Source organism: Schistocerca serialis, chromosome 8 (assembly GCF_023864345.2).
Source record: "Schistocerca serialis cubense isolate TAMUIC-IGC-003099 chromosome 8, iqSchSeri2.2, whole genome shotgun sequence".
NCBI lineage: Eukaryota > Metazoa > Arthropoda > Insecta > Orthoptera > Acrididae > Schistocerca > Schistocerca serialis.
In genome coordinates, this window is record NC_064645.1 from 551,118,940 (window position 1) to 551,139,195 (window position 20,256).

The 20,256-nt window shown below is 37.0% G+C and overlaps 1 protein-coding gene across 1 annotated transcript in view; it reads left to right on the top strand.

The window, feature by feature from the left end:
* The window catches only part of LOC126416667 (HMG box-containing protein 1-like), a 66,841-nt gene extending 49,266 nt beyond the window's left edge, over nt 1-17,575 (top strand). Inside the window, exons 5-7 of the mRNA XM_050084467.1 lie at nt 4,535-4,706; nt 5,973-6,194; nt 17,286-17,575. Coding sequence (XP_049940424.1) covers nt 4,535-4,706; nt 5,973-6,194; nt 17,286-17,436 — 545 coding nt within the window. The 3' untranslated portion in view covers nt 17,437-17,575. The remainder of the gene's footprint in view (nt 1-4,534; nt 4,707-5,972; nt 6,195-17,285) is intronic.
* The last annotated feature ends 2,681 nt before the right edge of the window (nt 17,576-20,256 follow it).

Sequence of the window (20,256 nt, forward strand, 5' to 3'; positions counted from 1 at the left end):
TCTGCACCAGATGATGCAACTTCTGAAAGTTTTACCTACAACATTCCTGACCTAAATAACTTACCCTTTAAATGGAAACAGGTGACCTGCCAAACTGTATACAAAGTCGTCACAAACCTACATGGTTCATACAGTGAAGATCTCTATGGCATCTCTATGTTGCCCCTCTTACCTTTCTGATCAATAGTACTTTTACAGCTGGAAAATTTCCTGAGATCCTGAAGGCTACTATTGTTATCCCAATTTATAAAAAAGGAGAAAAAAACAAACCTGAAAGTTACCATCGAATATCCCTCATACCTATATTATCCAAGATAATAGAATGCTGCATTAAAACACAACTTTGCAACTACTTTGCTGAACAAAATTTTTTTTCCTCGCTCTTTGGTTTTAGGCCAGGATTGTCCACAATAAATGCAGTAGAAACTCTTGTGACAGACATACTTGATGGCTTCGAGAACAATTCCATCACTTGTGCTGTACTACTAGATCTGAGTAAAGCATTTGATACTGTATCCCATGAAATACTAATAAATAAACTAGAGCGCTATGGTGTCAAAAATAACGAACTGGCATTAATCGGATCATACCTGACAAACAGAACTCAGGTAGCTATAGTAAATAGCCAGCAATCAAATGCCCTACCAGTTGTAAGAGGCGTGCCACAAGGCTCAGTGCTTGGACCTTTTCTCTTCCTTGTATACATGAATGACTTGCCTACTTTCATGCTCCACAAGTCAGTAATATATGCTGACGACACAACCCTGATTACCTCAGATTACAAATTGGAGGATGTGAAGAAACAAACAAAAGTAATGCTTGAAAAGTCTGCCATATGGCTCCACAGTAACAAGCTGATACTCAACAGTAGCAAGACTGAAACTATGTATTTCTTCTTGCACAATCTACAGGAAAAATTAAATGAGTCTGACTCTGTAAGACTTCTAGGAATCCACCTCGACCCGAAATTAACATGGAACACCCACACGGAACTGTTATGTACCAGACTATCTAGAGTAGTCTTTTTGTTAAGGAAACTAAAAACATTAGTTAGCAGAAAACAACTTTTATCTTCTTATTCAAGAAGGCTCTTTGAATCTCACTTACAGTACGGAATAAAATTATGGGGCAACTCAACTGGTGCTTGGACTGTGTTCATGTGGCAGAAGAAAGAAATTAGGGGAGTTACAGGTATCAAAAGCCAAGAATCATGTCAAAAGCACTTTAAGGAACTTAACATCTTAACATTACCTTCTCTGTATATAAAAACGTGTCTTCTTTCCATAAAAAAACAAATACATACCTTACCTTCCAGAACAGTTGTTCATTCATATGATACCAGATATAAAAACAATCTTGATGTAGACTTTACTAGGCTATCTAAGGTCCAAAGTAGCTTTAAGCAAACAGGATTAAAATTATATAACAAGTTACCACAATCACTGAAAGACCTACAAGGTGATGCCTTCAAGAAGCAGCTGCACAAATTGTTAGCTGATAAGTGTATCTATTATGTAAAGGAATTGGAATGTAGTAAAGAGTAACTATGATGTAAAGGAATTGGAATGTAGTAAAGAGTAACTATGATGTTAAGGAATTGGAATGTAGTAGAGAGTAACTATGATGTTAAGGAATTATAATGTAGAGAATAACTCTTTATCCTCATGTAATGTAATCTGAATGTACATAGTTTCCCAATTTTAGATTCACTATCAAATGTAATGTCAAAACTGTCTATTTCAACAAATGTTGGCTAATGACGAGTAATAAATAAATAAATAAATAAATTTCAAAGGGCACAGCCGACTTCCTTCCCCATCCTTCCCTAATCCAATGGGACCGATGACCTCGCTGTCTGGTCTCCTCCCCCCAAAACAACCAACCAACCGCTTCCTTCTCCATAGTAAAACACACATGTAGAACACAGTTAATAAGTGGCAAGAAACAAATTGTTCTCAAAGTTTTTTGCAAGTTTACAGAAAAAATCGGTTTTGAAGTTTTCTGAGGAATTGTAATTTCTACAGTTAAGGTGTTTTCTAAAACAGGATGTATAGCTGAATGAGTAGCATTTTAGAATGGTTGTCTCATCTAGTCCATTAATCGAAGTTTCAAGTCTTGCTTTGGTATTTCTTTTTCATTCAGTTTGGGAGACATACATCTTAAAATTCATCAAATTTATGCTAATTAATAAATATCTGATCATAATTTTTAATGAAAAATGCATGTCTTCTTGTTTCTAATTACATATTGCTTATAAAATTCCAGTTTTTATTGAAAATATAAATTATTAATTATTTATATTTTATAAAAGATTATTAAAAAAGATTGTCTAAATTAAGAAAAAGTAACATATTAAATTTTTAGGACAAAAATGAAAAATCGAGTACTCTTTATTTGGGCTATCTCTATTGTATTATATCACAGACATGGTCTCACAAATGCTAGAGTGATAAGTATCTCAGAAACATAAAAAACAATTTTTCATTTACAGTTGGCACTGCACCATTGCAATATAAATGCTACAGAACTGATCTGGAGCCAGGTTAAGGGATTTGTAGCAAGAAATAGCAAGACGTTTAAGCTGCTAGATGTACCGAACTAATGCATGAAGTTTTGTCACAGATCACTGGCAAATTATAGTGGGGCGGAGAATGGCAAGTCAAAATGAAGGAGAAAATGTGCGCTTGGATGGCTCCACGTATTATGTTGTTGATTGAGTCGTTATCAACATAGCAGATGTCAGTCCTGGTACTGACATGTATTTCTCAGATTCAGATATGGAAGGAGTTCAGAGATTATCAAACGAGTAGCTTAAGTAATACCTTCAGTAGCTTCATTGTTTAACTGTATGGTGAAATCCCTGCAAAATCCTTTTACGTCACACATAGCTCACTCAAGGAATTTTCATCACTCTTGTTTGTAATTGTGGTAGAATACTATGTTAGCTAAGAATGAGAGCCTGTTGCGCTTTCTGTTGTGGTCCCCTAAGAAGTGTGCAGCATTGCTGGAGATTTGCTGAATATTATTTCATTCTCTTTAAAAATTAAATGACATTCAAAGCTATATTATTTTCTGCTCATCTCTTTTTATGCCTTAACTGCAACTGTTCACAATGCTGCAGGTTAGTGCTGTCCAAGTTAAATGTGCCATTAAAGCTGCTGTCCTGTGTTACTGTTTAGTCAATGTGCATGTAATGCACAGCATATAACGCATCCTTATTATCACACTCGACTGTAGTCGAGGCAGCTTGGCTTCTGCTCCACGTGAAACAAAAATTCCATGAGATACCAGTGAACATGGTAGAATACATTGTGTAATGTTTACATCACCATATAATTTAATGTAGAGGTTTACTGTTTCTCTCCTATTTCCCTTTCATAATAAGATATTTGCTTAGTATAAATTAATATTATATTTATCATTCTTACAATACTATTTCTAATAATACTTTGCAAGAGAAATGTACAGCTTTTTGGCACTATGAAGCTGTTAGTGAAAAAAATTCACTTTTATACTTTACCCAGTCCAAAATGTTTCAAGGCAGGATTAATAAAAAAATAGATAAATGTTAAGATGGAGATTTTAATGTTTCTTGTGTTCTATGTAGTCTTTCCTCACTTGAGTACAACACACAGAACATTCGTACTACCTTGTGAAGCTGTCAGAAAAGTATTTCTTTTGGATGTTGTTCAACTAGCATGTCACATTGGCTTGAATGTGAGTTTTGTTGTCAAAGTGTTGACACTTCATGTGAATTTATGTCCTGTGTCATCTTGTGGTATTTTCTTATTGATGTCAAATCCTGTAATGTGACCGTTTTTTCCACTTGCCATTGTTTTGTTCAACAGTCGAGATTTGTGGGACAGATTTTGCACCCACCTTTCTCTTTTTCAAAACATTCTGGAGAATCTCTTGAATGTGTGATTCAGAGATGTTGCTCCATTGTGATTTGTGACCCAACATCAACACACTATGGTTGCCCATCCACTACTTAACATGGCCTACTCACAACTGATTTGTCGAATGCGTATCTGTTGTTTACAATGGTTAGTTAAGCTACCATGGTAGTTACTGTGCTGATGTTGTTTACACACTGGGAATAAAATCAGACTCGGAACTTTTTGGATGGGTGGTGTATGTACAGTGTCAGTCATTAAAGGCAAGCAGCTCACTACAGTCCTTGGAGGTTACTTAAAATATCATATGGTAGTGAATACCTACGTATTGAGGGCTGGTTTCACATTTACCAGCATTCACTTAAAACACGTTTTTCTGAGTATTAAACTTACATTTGCTTGTTGATTCACACACTAAAAATCTAAGTACCATATTGTTGTTCTTTGAGTTGGTTAGTAATAAAGGTACATAAATATTTATCAGACTAAATGGTGGTGGTAACCAAAACACAGCCACATCAGTTAAGGAAAAAAGGTGTTGTTTTTCTTTAACAGGAAACCTCATTCAGTATGCAATAAGGATTATAATTTTAACTGATATTATTGTGCTTGTAAACATAAAAAACATTTCTGACTAGGTTGGTGTGCTGTATGCCCAGATGAAGTATTGCATGCATACAGTGTATCGTGTCACCTATTAGAACCAGGAGATATATGTTTACCACCTCCAAGAAACAGCTCCGCATCTGTTGGCAGTAGCTGGCCACCAGTAACAGTGAAATCTCCAGATATATGTGACAGTTTTCGCAGGTATGATAACATTCATAATTATATTGAAGCTCTACAAAATAGTATTGAGTTACAGAGTCCATCATTTACAAACACATGCTTATGCCGAGTTTGGCCTGCACATTTCCCAATTTTAAAGTCAGAAAAATGGTAGCTGAATGAATAGTAAATTTACACAGGGTAGCTACAACATTCAAAATGCAGTCAACAGAAGTGTTTATTGATGTAAATAGAAATGTATTACTACCTCCTTTGTAAATGCATTTCATTTTTGTAAGATGTATTCCATAGTTCCAGTGGTTGATCACCATTTACATAATAGATCTGTGAGGCTATTTGTGCATAGTGTGCTAGATTTGTTCATGACAAGATTCAGCTGCCAGTTTCTGTACCATGTCAATCTATGTCAACAACACCATCATCTGCAGATGGCCTCATGGAACTTCTGACATTATCCAACAGGTCATTTATGATGAACAGTAACAGTCCTATAAAACTACCTTAAGATAGGTTGAAAGTTACTTTCACACATCACAGTTTCCTCCCATTAAAAACAAAGTACTGTGTTATATATTCTAAGAAGTCTAATACAATCACAAAGCTGGTCCAATTCATAATGTCCTACTTTGTACAGTAGACAACACTGTGGAATTGTGTTAAATATCTTCCAGATAGCAAGGGATATGACATAAATCAGTGAACCACATCTTCTGTTTTCTGAATATCATGACTAAATTGAGTAAACAGAGTTTCGGATTATATCTGCTTTCAAAATTCAGTTTTATCCTGAAAGAAATTTTTATTCTCAGAAACAGTCGTAATACATTACATAAAATGCCTTCTGTTATTCAACAACAGATCAATATTAGTAATATTGGCCTTTAATTATATATGCATCTGTTTAATGACCATTCTTGAAGTCGGAAGTGACTCGGTGCCTTTTCCCATTTCTTATTAACTAGTGATGACAACTCCCTCTCACCTTTGTCCCATGAGCTAGATGTGCAATGCAAAGGAAGGTGTTCAACATAACAGTACATACATATCTTGATTTTTCAGCCATATTCTATGAATAATGAACTAAAAATTCCAAAATTCATTGTTTCATTAATGTAATTAATCACTATATTATTGATCGCAATCCTCTGCAGTCTTGGTAAGTTTTGATTGTATGGTGTTATCACAGATCTGTGTTTCTCTTACAAAATAATGCTTTGTGTTTGAGACATTTAGATTAAAAATAGTTTAAAGTCAGCTCCAGGACACAACTGCATTTAAATTCTACAGGTTTAGTTTTCCTCCTGAGGAGTTACCAACAAGTAGGCACAAACTAGTGTCTCCAAAGCCAGTGCCAGTACCTTCCATAGCAGTGGAAATCTCATCTCCAGTGCCCTCCCCTGCAGCTGGGCCAGAAACAGAGCGGGCAAAACGTCCTATGAATGCATTTATGCTGTTTGCCAAGCGTTACAGACTTGAACTTATACAGTCGCACCCAGGCAAGGACAATAGGTGAGTAATGTGACTGGAACTTTGTGTATCACCTAATAGATGGAGGAGGACTGAAGTTCCACCTGTAATTGAATGCAATGAAAATGTGATTATTCTTGCCATTGGTGATAAATGTGACAAAATTACAGTATTTAATAACAATTTATTTATGGTTCTATTAACAGGTCACACTTGTTTTAGATATGTAAAAATGAGTAAATAGGAATCCCTAGGTGGAATACAAATAGTAGAAGCAGTAAAGGTAACTCCTCACTGTATAGGTGAGAGTGATCCGTAGGCAATACTGAAAACATTGCTAAGCTTTCGGACAGTGTCCTTTTCCAGAGATAACAGATACAGACTACATATAACTAGTAGCCAGGACAGAGTGAGTGAGTGAGTGTGTGTGTGTGTGTGTGTGTGTGTGTGTGTGTGTGTGTGTGTGTATGCGTGCGTGCGTGCGTGTGTGTGTGTGTGTGGGGGGGGGGGGGCATGCAGGCGTTCAGCACACACACATGCATGTGTGCGCGTATGCGCACTTGTGTGTTTTTTCTGTATTTGATCTGAAGAACAATATTACTCAATGACTTAGCAATGTTTTCAAACATGTGTATGTGTGCATAGACTGTTCCATGCCTCAACTATATGGTAAGTAGTTGCCTGTCCTCCTTCCATTACAGATACAAATGAACCTCTCAGTACCAGCCAGATTGTTCATTCCATGGAATTGTAAACAGAATAAGATCACTAAGCTTGCAGAGCCGCCCAACAGAGGGATGAATGCTGTCTGGTGCAGTGTGCAGGTCTTTACTGCCAATAGGCATAGCGTCAGTAGATTATGGGGCAGGGAGTTGGGAAAAAAAGGATCAAGAAAAGGAGAGGAGCAGTGCAAGATGGGTGGATGCGTTGACAGAAGGCTGCAAGTAAACAGGGTGCTAGACGAGAATGGGGAGGAGATGATATGACAGGGGGGTTGGAAACTGTTGGGTGGGAGGGTGTGGGGCCAGGATAATAACAGGAGCAGGAATGTGTTGTAAGGATAACAACTTCTGTCTGCGCAGTTCAGAAAAGCTGGTGGTGGAGGGAAGAGTCTAGATGGCTTGGGTAGTGAAGCTCCCATTGAAATCAAATGTGTTGTGTTCAACTGCATGTTGTGCAACAGGATGGTCTACTTCGCTCTTGGTCACAGTTTAGCTGTGGCCATTCATCATGGTGGACAGCTAGTTGGTAGTCACACCAATATAAAAAGCTGTGCAATGATTGCAGCAGCGCTGGTAAATGCCATGGCTGCTTTCACAGATGGCCTGGCCCCTGATGGGGTAGATAGACCTGTGTAAGCAGCCATGTCATTTACAAGCTCTGCTGCAATCATTGCACAGCTTTTTATATGGGTATGACTACCAACCAGCTGCCCACCAGGATGGACGGCCACTGCCAAACTGTGGCCAAGAGCAAAGTAGACCATCGTGTGGCACAACATGTAGCTGAACATAACACACTTGATTTCAATGGCTGCTTCACTACGCGAGCCATCTGGATACTTCCCTCCACCACCAGCTTTTCTGAACTGAGCCGATGGGAGTTACCTTTACAACCCATTATCTGCTCCTGTAATTATCCTGGCCTCAACCTACAGTAACATACTGTCCCCATACCCTCCATCCAACAGTTTCCACCCCCATTGTCATATCATCTCCTCCCCATTCTCATCCCCCACCCTGTTTACTTGCAGCCCTCTGCCGATGCCCATCTTTCCTCCTTTTCTTGTTCCTTTCTTTCCCACCTCCCCGCCCCACAATCTCCTGACGCTGCGCTTGTTGGCAGTATAGCCCCTGCACACGCCACCAGACAGTGTTCGTCTCTCTTCCCACCGGTGCACTACTATCCCTTCCCCACCCACTCCAGATTGCTGATTGTATCCCACGTAATGTCGCATTTCCACCTGAGATGCTGGAGTTGGTGGTGGTGGTGGTGGTGGTGGTGGCGTGTGTGTGTGTGTGTGTGTGTGTGTGTGTGTTTTTTTTTTTTTTTTTTTGCTGGGGAAGGCTGTGCCCAAAAGCTGTATGTGAGTGTCTTTTAATTGTGGCTGTATACAACTAAACGTGTTTTCTTTACAGTAAGTGGCAATCTATCATTTCTTACATTGTTGATATTCCTACCTGGAGTTTCCATTGTTTGATTAATTTGACATTGGAGTGACTTAAAAATTTTAGTGATGGTGTAGTATTTACATGTGGGACATAATTCTTACTGCAGTTAAAGACTGTCCTTATAAATGCTGATGCAAGAATGTGTTAAGTACTTCTTTGTGCCATTAGTGGGGACTGATGACCTCAGATGTTAAGTCCCATAGTGCTTAGAGCCATTTGAACCATTTGTGCCAGTAGTGACTGAGAGTGTAGGAATTATATTAATAATTAGGAGACAGAACGGCTGGCCAGTTCTTCAGAATGAGAAATGTGTAGTACTGCTGATAAGAAACACATAAAAGTGAAAGTGGGACACTTCCCTGCTTTCAGACGTAATAGTTCCTTCCTCAGAGTGGTTAGAAGGATAGATCAGCAAAGGTTCAAGTGGATCCCATTTGCCCTGGAGTCTGAGTGACCTGCCCTACCTTTTATAGCTGGAATAAAATAACTTTGTGAATGACGGATTGCAGTGTTGTGGAGCAGTGTGACCAGTGTACAGCCAGCCATGCTTCACAAGGCTCTGTATGTACCTACAGAAAAGGCAGCACAGTGAACATGTGGCACTTGAGAAAAAACTACCATTGGCTGGGGGCTGGCCGCCAGCACTTGACTACTGAAATCACTATCAAAAAGTTATTTTAACTGGAGTATGACCTTCCCCAGCTAATTCCTATCTCCTTCTCGAGGAAGAAATTATTAATTCTGAAAGCTAGGGAGTGTCTCACTTTTGTAAAGGCAATCTACACACAAAACTAAAGGAGACTCACTTCATTTTGTTTGTCAGGTATGTTACACCACACTCCTCGGAGCAGTGCAAACTGTTATAAGTGAGCAATCCATACAGTGTAAAGTAAAGCCAGTTATTAACAGAGTCCACAGTCATGCATTTCTGCTATATAGAAATTGCCTCGCATATTGCGGTTATGGTTTCGCATCAGCTGTAGAATATTTCAAAACAAATGAAAATTTGTGCCAGACTGGGACTCAAGCCCAAATTTTCCGCTTGTCATGAACAGTTGCCCCAAATCTGCATGTGCCCTGGTGTTTACTTTCCCTCCTGCGCGCTCTGTATTATCATGACTTCCGGGCAAGGTGAGAAATTGTTTTCTCGCATAATTGCCTTGTAATGACATGAAATACTGCAATGCTCTGTATAAGACACTGCAGGACAAATGGAGATTTGGACCGCTCCTGGACATATGCTCAGATAGCCAAAATGGCTAAGGCGGCCGCTGGTGACAAATGAGAAACCTGGGTTCAAGTCCCAGTCTATCACAAGTTTTCATTTCTTCTGAAATATTTTACAGCTGATGCAAACCTCAATCACAATTTGTGAGTTTGTTCTTATTTGAATGCGGCTGTTGATCATCAACCCAGTGTCTGGCTGTTGACCATCAACCCAGTGTCTGGCTGTTGGTCATCAACCCAGTGTCTAGACCACCAGCTGTTGAATTTCAACTGGCAGTGGCCAGCCTAGGGGCAGCATATATGAAAGATCCATTGGAGAGTGGTCTCTTGTGATAAGCACAATCAGAGTAGTGGGCCACAGTGGTCAGTGGTAATGTTGCACCACCTAGTCGGGTTCCACATTGGTGCCACTACACTTACTTTTAAGTGTATGTATTGGCAGTACTACACACTTTGCCTGCTAATAGTAAATACTGGCCAACAATTCTGTCTCATAATTTGTTAGTTTTCAGTTTTCTCAGTTGAATTTTGCTTTGCTACAATAGGTATTATGTCATCAGCATTCTTCAACTTTTGCTGTAAATTATTTAGATATTTTCCATATCAAGAAATTGGGCATTAAATTATAACCATACTGTTTTTCTTTTTCTTTTCTGAACATAACATCTCTACAGAAAAATCTAATTCAATAAGAAATCGGTGTACTTAAAGACATGACCACCCTCCCCCCCCCTCCCCCCCCCCCCCCCCAATTTTGTAAAGACTTATTAAGTTCAGTAAGTTGAGGAATAATCTGTTGTACTGGGCTCCATTGCTCTTTTTATGATATACCATGTTTTACATAATTTCACCTTTAAATCAGTTTCGCAATGAAATTATTTCTAGCTCTGCAGTATAACTACTTTGTTCCATTCAGTGATGACAGAGTAGATTTACCTTAAATTGTGCCTTTAACCAACCACAAATGTAACAGTGATTTTTTCCAGTGTATATCATACATCAATAGTTGGGCTCGACAGATATTCCTCCTACAATAATGTAATTTTAGTGAAACATGCTCATTGTATTTGCCATGCATGAGATCTACCAGGTTATCTACTCTCCCTTTTGACTATCAAAGCTTTAAATTGTTACGCTATACAACCAGATAAATGCTTTGTCATCTTATGTGTCTACCATTTGATTGTGTGTGTCCATCTTAATTTTGTCTGTATTACTTGTTTGTTACTTGCTATCTTTTATATTTCTAAATAACTTATTAATCTTTGTATCCCTTGAAATTTATCTCATTACATCCACTTTTTTTACTTGCTACCTTTTATATTTCTAAATAACTTACTAACCTTTGTATCCCTTGAAAATTATCTCATTACACCCACTTCTTTGTGACTGGTGTAAAGACGGTATACTACAAACTAGAGATTAAATATGTTACTGATGATACAAATACTTGCTGATTGCCAAATTATGACATTGACTACAGACTTGAGGTAGCTGCTGGCATGTTTTCAGCTGTGAACTGCTCATATTTTTCCCAGGATTTGACTTTCAGAAGAACTCAGGTTTCAGGTGACAATGGTTTTGACATAGCTCTGCTAAAGTTTAGCCTTCCCAAACTCTTTAGTCCTGGATAGCTGGTATACTGTGGCGAGGGTTGTTGGAGGACCTACCAACATGTGCAAGTTCCTCCGGGACTTTGGTATTCTGATCCCGGAGAATATTTGGGGAGAACTGAATTGAAGGAACTCCAATAAGGAGACATATATAGCTTCTTTTTCCATGCACCTTTTTGCACAAAGTTTGATAAATAAATAAGAACAATGAACTTAGAAACATGATTGCTTCTACAATATTTATTTTAGGACCTAAAACCCTAATGATTCTATTACCTTTTATTTAGTCACAATAGACTGCACTCTTTAATGAGAAGGTAGAGTTACAGAAGCTGTTAAATGACAGCAAATCCTACGATAAGATGATGATGGTGATTTTACTGAAAAAGCTGAAGAACAATTCTGTAGTGGGTAAGCTAAGTATGTTGAATTATCAGAGCATGATATAATGTCCTGAATTAAATAAAACTATTTGGAAATCATGTCAGTAATATTTGTGAAGATGCGATGAAAATTTCATAGGACAAACAACTGAAAACAATAAACGTGCATTTGGTTGACTAAATAGGGTTTACAAACCTAAGCTTTCAGTGTGTCTGGTTAGAAAAGAGTACTGTCAACATATGATAAGAATTTTGACTTACAGCAGGAGTACATTGTCTTTCAATGTGAAAACCATTCATAAGCACAGGATTGTACAATTGTGGAAGCTGTAATTATGAATGTCATCCCCATCTTTGGGAGTAGTACTGTTATCATCAGTTGAGTGTTTCAGCTCTGTAATTGGATTTTAACAACATCACAATGAATTGTTAACTGTCCCTTAGTGATCACCGATTTTAATTAGTTTGGTCTTTCATATACTTTATGAAATTTTATATCTATTGTTTGCTTCCTATTTCTTCCCAAAGTATCAACAACACTTCGAATTCTGAGGTATAACACAAAAGCCCATGCTGAAAAACAAGACCATGTTTGCCATATTCTAAGCAGTCGTAACTTCTTGAAAGATTTTAGTATAATAGTCCCCTTTACAGTAATGGAAAATGTACATTTCAAATTTAAAAACTTGTGCACTACATTTTTCTTGAATTGATATGTTGTGAATTTTTAAAAACCATTGTTTTTGAAAACAGAAAAAAATTGTCAAGGGTAAATGAAAATTTTTCAGAAAGCAGCTTGATTATTTTGCATAAAAATATTTAATAATGAAGCTTGTTTTATATACAGTAATCATAGGCGGCAAGTTTTCATTATATAATTTTCTGTTTTGTACACTTTGAAGCATGTTAAATTTCTGTGTGACTTTGCGCTTACTACACTGTTAATTTTTACCTTTGCACCACATTTTTAGTCAGCTTCTTGCTTCTACACACATCTCACACCTCCCCATCTCAGTCACAAATGGATAGCCTGTAATAGTTTGACCGTTAGTGTAATTGCTTAATTTATCTTGCTATTATGAGGATACTGACATTGAATTTTCAGTAGATGATAGTCTTGAAAATACAGCCGTATCAGTCACACAACCGGCAGTCATCCAGCTTTACTCAGAGTCCATACAGTGTAAAATTCTCGTCCTTGCACTTGGTCTTCCACACTCTTCAAATATGATATTCAGCAGAATAACATTAATGCTTGTTCCTGAAGTGACTTGATGACTGCTCTTCTCTTATGAGTCTATCACAGAAAGTCATATTTGAAAATAAAACCACTATGGAATTTCATACGGAAATACTTACAGCCGAGAGTTGAATGAAAATACTGTGAATTTCATCACAAAAATTGTGAAATTTCTGCTTGAACATAATCTGCATCATTCCTGTACTCATTTGCAATGTCATCTTCCAAAAACAACGATGTCACTGTCCTCAGAGTCATAAAATAACTCACGAACAATCTCATCATTGGCCTAACCGTGTGTTGTCATGTTGATGCACCTATGTGCACAAGGGCTGAAACACTCCAGTTCAGAGACACACAAGAAAAGAAGTAAACAAATTTATCCAACGTGATCACACTTTGTAGTGACCAATACTTGAACTACTGTTTGTACTGAGAATCTTAGTCACATAGGAAACCAAAGAACAGGTAAAGAACAAAGAGAAACATTGAGTAAGCTTGACTGTAGGCTTACATGTGGTGGATATTCAGGCAGGCCAGATGTGCCCATATTATCATGGGCATTGCTGCAAAGTGTTAAAAAGGGAGAGGGTTCAATTAAAATCGACATTTCTCACTGAGTAACCTTTTTTGTTGGCAGTCAGATTGATTGCATTATGTTTAGAAAGCAAGCTATTATCGGCTGTGTCATGATTACTCTTTTGATGATACTACTTCCAATTTATTCACCTCAGGAAATGCTCAAATAAAATAGTCAAGCAGATCACTATTAATGTGTTTGAGACTGCTTAACATGCTGCGGCTAAGAAACAATTAGGAACTGATCTTTGCTTGCACGAGCGTAAACGCTTGAATTATGAAAAATCGTTTGAGCCTCAATACTTGTGCAAATTTTTCCCACTGATAGTGAAGGAAACTTGCACATGCATACTACAGTTGGCTGAGAGATGAATCTTTAGTACTGACAGCTCATTAGTGTCATTGTGTTGCCAAGCGGCTGTAGGTAGCCAGCCAACAGCAGATTCAAGCAGGCAGCAGGAGCCACACTGCTGCTCTGCAAACCTGATGCTCTCATCTGAAATGAACCAGTCAGAGTCTCATGTGCAACTGGTGCTATTGTTTCGTTGTTTCTGTTAATATTTCAGTTTGTAGATTATTTTGTGTTTGTTGTTTTCAGAGTGCATTTGCTTCTGTTTCATTTTCAACAATGTCCAGCATGGCAAATAGTGCCAGCTCAATATGTGAAGTGAAATTGAGAAAGAAAAGTGTTCTACACAGCCATGCCCACAAATTCATTTGTTCAGTGAGGGACTACTTTGGAGAAAGAAAAGAGAAAAGCTGAGCCCTTATTTCCTGTTGATCAGGTTTTCAAGAGAGCTGCAACAGCATTGAAAATAAGCAAGAACACTGTTTTAACGATAGGAAAAGAGCAGTACAGTATAGACTGCACCATGGTGAGAGCAGCACAACAAGGCTGCACATACCAGGAAAGAAGCGGCTGAAAAAGAAGCAGGTGACTGCTTTGGACAATTTTGAGAGAGACACTATTTGTCGTTATACATAAAGCTTCTAGCTTAGCGCCTGCTGTTTCGCTTGTGTATACTTTGTGCTCGTACAGATTTTTTAAATTGAAGTTTTATGTTTATAAATTGCAACACCTTCTAAAAAAGAAGAATGGCTTTTTCCAGATGCATTTCTGACCGAAAAGCTATTCTAGTAGCTAGTGTCCAAGGTTTTTGTTAATCATGCCTTTTGTGTTCCTGTGGAGATATTTCCATGGGAACTTTCATCCCCTAACAAATATTTTTTATATCTAACCGAGAAGTGAAATACAAGTTTTCATAGACTTAGCTGTAAAAATTTTCATCTCCTATTTCACCCCTGTAGGTGTTGAATTTCCAAAAACTGTGAAGCACATATTTTCTTGTTTGTAACAGAGAAGTCAAATACAAATTTCTGTATATTTAGCTTTGAAAGTGCTTTCATAATGAAATAATTTCATAAAACTTGTCACCCCTGTTTTACTCCATGGGGCTGAATTACCAAAAACACGGAAACATATTTTTTTAGTTTCCAACCGAGAAGTCAGATACCAAATTTTACAGATGCGCTTTAGTTCTTTAATAATCACGTATTTTCAAAAAATCTTTCACCCACTATTTTAACCACTTGTTTGTCATATTTCCAAAAATGCTGGAATGCATACTTTTTTATTTTTGACTGAGAAACCAAATACCAGTTTTCATAATTCTAGCTTGAAAATTGTCTTAATAGCAACATATTTTCATCCGCTATTTCAGCCCCTTAGGAGTGGAATCTCAAAGAATTTCTTTTTAGACATGCCTATAGTATAAGATCAACATCCTCAGGAAATTTCAAGTTTCTATCCTTAGTAGTTTGAGCTGAGTGATGATGAGTCAGTGACTCAGTGTGGCCTTATTTCACTCCCTTAAGATTTTGATTTCCAAATACAGTGAAACACGTATTTTTCCATATCTGATTGAGAAGCCAAATACCAGTTTTCAAAGATTTAGCTTTAAAAATGCTTTCATAATGAAATTTTTTCATGAAACATTTCATTCCTTAGTTCACTCCTTCAGGTTTGAATTTTCAAAAACACTGAAATACATATTCTTTTATTTGTAACCAAGAAGCAAAATACCAGTGTTCATAGGTGTAGCTTTAAAACTACTTTGGTAGTTCTTTAATGATGATTTATTATCAAAAACGATTTCACCCATTGTTTCACCCCCATAGGGGTTAAATTTAAAAATAAAATAAAAATGCTGGAACATGTATTTCTTTATTTCTGACCGAGAGACCAGATACCAATTTTCATAGGTTTAACTTCAAAACTGCCTTAACAGTAACATTTTTCACCCCTGTAGTAGTGGAATTTTGCAAATCCCTTCTTAAATGACAACTGTTCAGTGTAAGATCAACACCCTCTGCAAATTTCAAGTTTCTGTCCATAGTGGTTCGGGCTGGGTGGTGATGAGTCATAATGGAAGAAAATTTTTCATTACCTACAGTGCGGAAAGACATAGGCTTCAGGTATTCAGTGTTTAACATATGCAAAATATTAATGCAAAGGACAGATGTAGTTGCATGGTGGTGCAGATTTCTGGACAGGATCACGGGTGTGAGATTTGAAAATATAGTGAGGATAGACAAAACTTGTGTTAATACCAGCCATTCATTATATAGAGGCCTGAGTGAGGTAACGCCCCAGAGAACCATGGCAGCGCCTGTTGGAAAAGGAGGAAATATTACTGTTTTACGTGCAGCTACAGCGGACAGTTTTGTGCCAAGCTACTTGTTAATGTTTCATTCAAAAAAGACACATGATTATCACAGATGAACTGTGTGGATTTTCGGAACATCAACTACGACAAATCTAACATATCTATCAGTGATCATTATGGACAATGTGCCTTATCATTCCTTTGTTCATGATAAGACACCAACTTTGGCTATAATGAAGGTAATATAATTCAGTGGCAGAAATGATGAAAAGTGGATTTCAGAGAAGATTTGAAGAAGGTGGAATTTTTCGAATTTCTAGCATGAAAGAAATTACAATTTCTGATATACGTAATTGAGAAGGTTGGTAAACAGCATGGTCATAAAAGTTTTTGGCTTCCTTCATACCACTGTCACCTCAATGCCTTTGGAGGGGTATTATTACAAATAAAAAATTACATTGCTGGAAAAAAATAAAAAGTTCACAATCTCTGAATCTGAAGATCTCGCTGTAGCAGCTGTCAATCTAGTGACAAGTGAGACATGGACAAAAATTGTGATTAGCAGCACAGGTGTCATCAGAGAGGCAGCCAAACACAAAGGCATGCATCATAAATTTAATTATATATCTTAGAGGGAGCAGTGATAGTTCGAGCAGTACTGAAGAAGACTGTCCTAAATCTGACAGTAATGTAGGTTATGTTTTCTGTTTGGCATAACTACAACACACTCACGAATGTAAGGAGCAAGCATACCATTAACCTAACATCATATTGTGAGTAGCACCTTCAGACTATAACTGTTAATATACTGATAAATTATTCTGTCACTTATTGTAGAACTAATTAATATTGTAAATATTTAACAATGGAAACAAAAATGGTGAATGTTCCAACAGTTTGTAAAAACAGTCTTGATTTCTGTTGTGAAGTTTGACAATTGACTTTATGATATTTCAGGATATTAGATACTAAATAGTTCTTTTCAATTGTTTTGAATTATATATTACAAGTAACAGCTGTAAATAAATTCACACGTACAAATATGACCTGCATGCTTTCAACACTTTTGATTCTTCTGCTAAAAAAATGTGTGTAGCAGCAACCAGGCGTGGAGTGCCATAAGACAAGTTCGGCAACACTGCGTCAACTGTTAATACCAATCACTCGTCTAACAGACTGTAGCCGAGTTTGCAGTTATGTGTGGTCGCCACCTTAACATGACTCTGTACAAGTGTCTTTACCCTCTCTTTGCAGGGCAATCAGTGTACTTTTGGGAGAGGCATGGCGTAGCATGCCTGCTGAGGAGCGTCAGAAGTTTGTGGAGGAAGCACGACTCCTGGCCCAGGAGCAGAAGAGGCGCCACCCTGATTGTTGGAAGCGTAAGCGGTCTCATTCCACCAGTTAGCGATGTTCAATAAAGTATGTACATTTGCATTTATTTACTTGTGCATTTAAAAACTTGAAGTACCCCATGAAGGAATGGTTGGCTATATCAGTTTTCTGTGGGCATTATGCTGTTCAATATTTTCTGTCATGACATAACATACGAGACAGTGAGTGTGGTGTGATGCAAGTTACCCTTGATGCAGCCTCTCGAATTTTAATAAAGCAGTAATATTTTTAAGAAAAGAAGTGTCTGCTGGAATGCTGTTATAGTTAAAAACAAACTTTTCATCTTTGTCAGCAGTTAAACAAATTATCAAAAAAATGAAATGACGTCAGAATCTTTGCAGGTAACATAAATATTCTGAATGACTTACATAGAACAATAGATTCTTGAAAACAAGGAAACTGAATGGAATATCCTCAGCTACTTCATCAGACCTGATGACTCTGTATCCTACATATTAAATGTCGATGACATTTTTTCCCGAATGTGTGCAAATCATTACAAGATTATTATTGGTAAGCCCTTAGGCATTTTTTGCACTTTATAGTCCTGCTCAGCAAATATTGTAAATTTATTTGCATAAGTTCATCTACATGGGGAGGAGGACAGAAAGACACCTGAAAGTTAAAAATTTAAATCAGTGATAGTCTACAAAGTAATATTCTTTTTAAGAAGATCAAATAATGATGAACAGATCCAGAAAGAATGAATTCATTCATAACATTGGTGGAAAGGAGGCGTAAAGAAAGAAAACTGAATAGGAAATGAGAACACGGTAATGTTTTAAGGAATGAAAGAAGACATTAGTAGGTAAGACAACTGCACACGGAAGAGGTAAGGTGAAGCTGATGGAATGATGAAACAAATTTAAAGATACATGAAAATGATGGTAACTATTTTAAAACTGTGGCACCTTTTAGCAAATACTCATCAATTTCATAATTAAGTCATCAAGATACAAACTACAGACTGTCTTCTTCAGACTGTTACCTGTGTTGTCACAAAAACACAGTGCACATACTAATAAGTCAAATGGAGTTTCACCAGAACTTGCCTCCAGGAGGTGCAGTTTCCAGTGTTACAAGAGAACAATAAAAAATTAATCACAGCACTCCTTGATTTCAAAGTATCGCATTTTTCTTCAGGGAGGAGGAAAAATATGGTTGGGAAATGGGATGTCCTGGCACACAAAACAAAACTCAAGTTACAAGGAATCGATATCTTAATATGTTATTATATCTTTTGACATATTAGTCCATGTGGCACTGTACTGTAGACACACATGCTTATTTATCTGACCCAAAATTATTTTATTCCTGGTGTAAAAATTACAAAAATTAATAATATTCTCATTTGCAGACAAATAAAAGTTAACTGTAAATTAAGAAACTTGTAATTGACAAGATGTAAAGCTGTCAGTAAATTTTGTAACAGACCCTACTTGAAATACGTTTCGCAAACTGCACTAATTTTTTATTCTTCCTGTAAAAGTGGTTAACATAATGTATTGCTCAGTGAGACATTCAAGTACGACAAAATCCAGTGTGCTGGACAGCAAACGAATATACGCATGATGGATTTCCTACTACATTCTACATTTATTTTTAGGTAAGATTACCGCCACTGTTAATATCAGTTGAACACTGGAGCATATCTCTAAACTAGGAACTTGTCTAAGAATACTAGTAAAAGGCTCATATATATATTCCACCAGAAATGATAACATGGTATATATAAAATAATCATCCCAGAAACATTATTATTTATTCACCATTGGATTATAGGTATATTTCTTGTGTGAATGTTACAGTCATCAGGAATCACTCTTATGATATAACAATCAATATATGAAGAAAAGGAAAACCCTCACTTGCATATGTATAATGATTGCCATATAACCACATTGACAGATCAGAAAATGATACTAGGTTTTGAGCTATCACCATTGTATTTATGTTGTAATAAACAGTAGCCGTAATTGTTGGGAAAGATTAAAGGGAACTAAGGACAAATATTGCAGCTAGTGGGAAGTACATTTAGACACTGTGAAACATTCAGTTGTCAAATGCTAAAAATAATGAACTGCATTGGTGAGGTGGTGGTGATGGAAAAAATATATCAGTCGGCCCACTGGACATTGAAACCAAATTAGGTGACTACAAAGACTGTGCAAGACTCCCATCTTGGAAAAAAGGAGTAAAGTCTAGCAGTGGTACCATTTAAGGATTATATAAGGAAACCAGTAAGCATGTTAAGGAAAGCCATTGTTTTCTACCTTTGCTTTCATTTTGGTGATTCAGTTCTTTCTAGTCAATAAAACTCAACTTACTGGAACAAACATTATCATCTAAAACAAATTTAATATCATCTTGTAAATGAGATATAATCTAAGAAAGTGTACAGGTTCTTTGAAATGGCACTTGATTGCATGATAAGCATGATCTTTAGTTCTAAAAGTATTGGTAGACAGGTTAGAGGTAATAACCAAGAGAATAAATTGCATTCACAGTGCCATTCTTATAGTGAAAGAAAAAAATTATGGAAGTCATATTTCATTGGGCACTTCTTGGAATACTGTGCTGACCTGTGGCCAATAACTATCTTAATAATACGAGGACTGCACGTGGCTTTTACTGTTAAAATTTTTGAAGAAGGGAATTGACTCAACTCAATTTATTTTCACAGCATGTGTAGATTAACTGAAAACTTGCAATGAGGTGTGCTCCAGTGCTATGAGGAACTTGTATTGCACTAAAATGAATAACTTAATTCCAGTCGAAATAGAAGCACCGAACATGTGAGCTGATGAGAAGACATATAGTATGCCCTTGATAA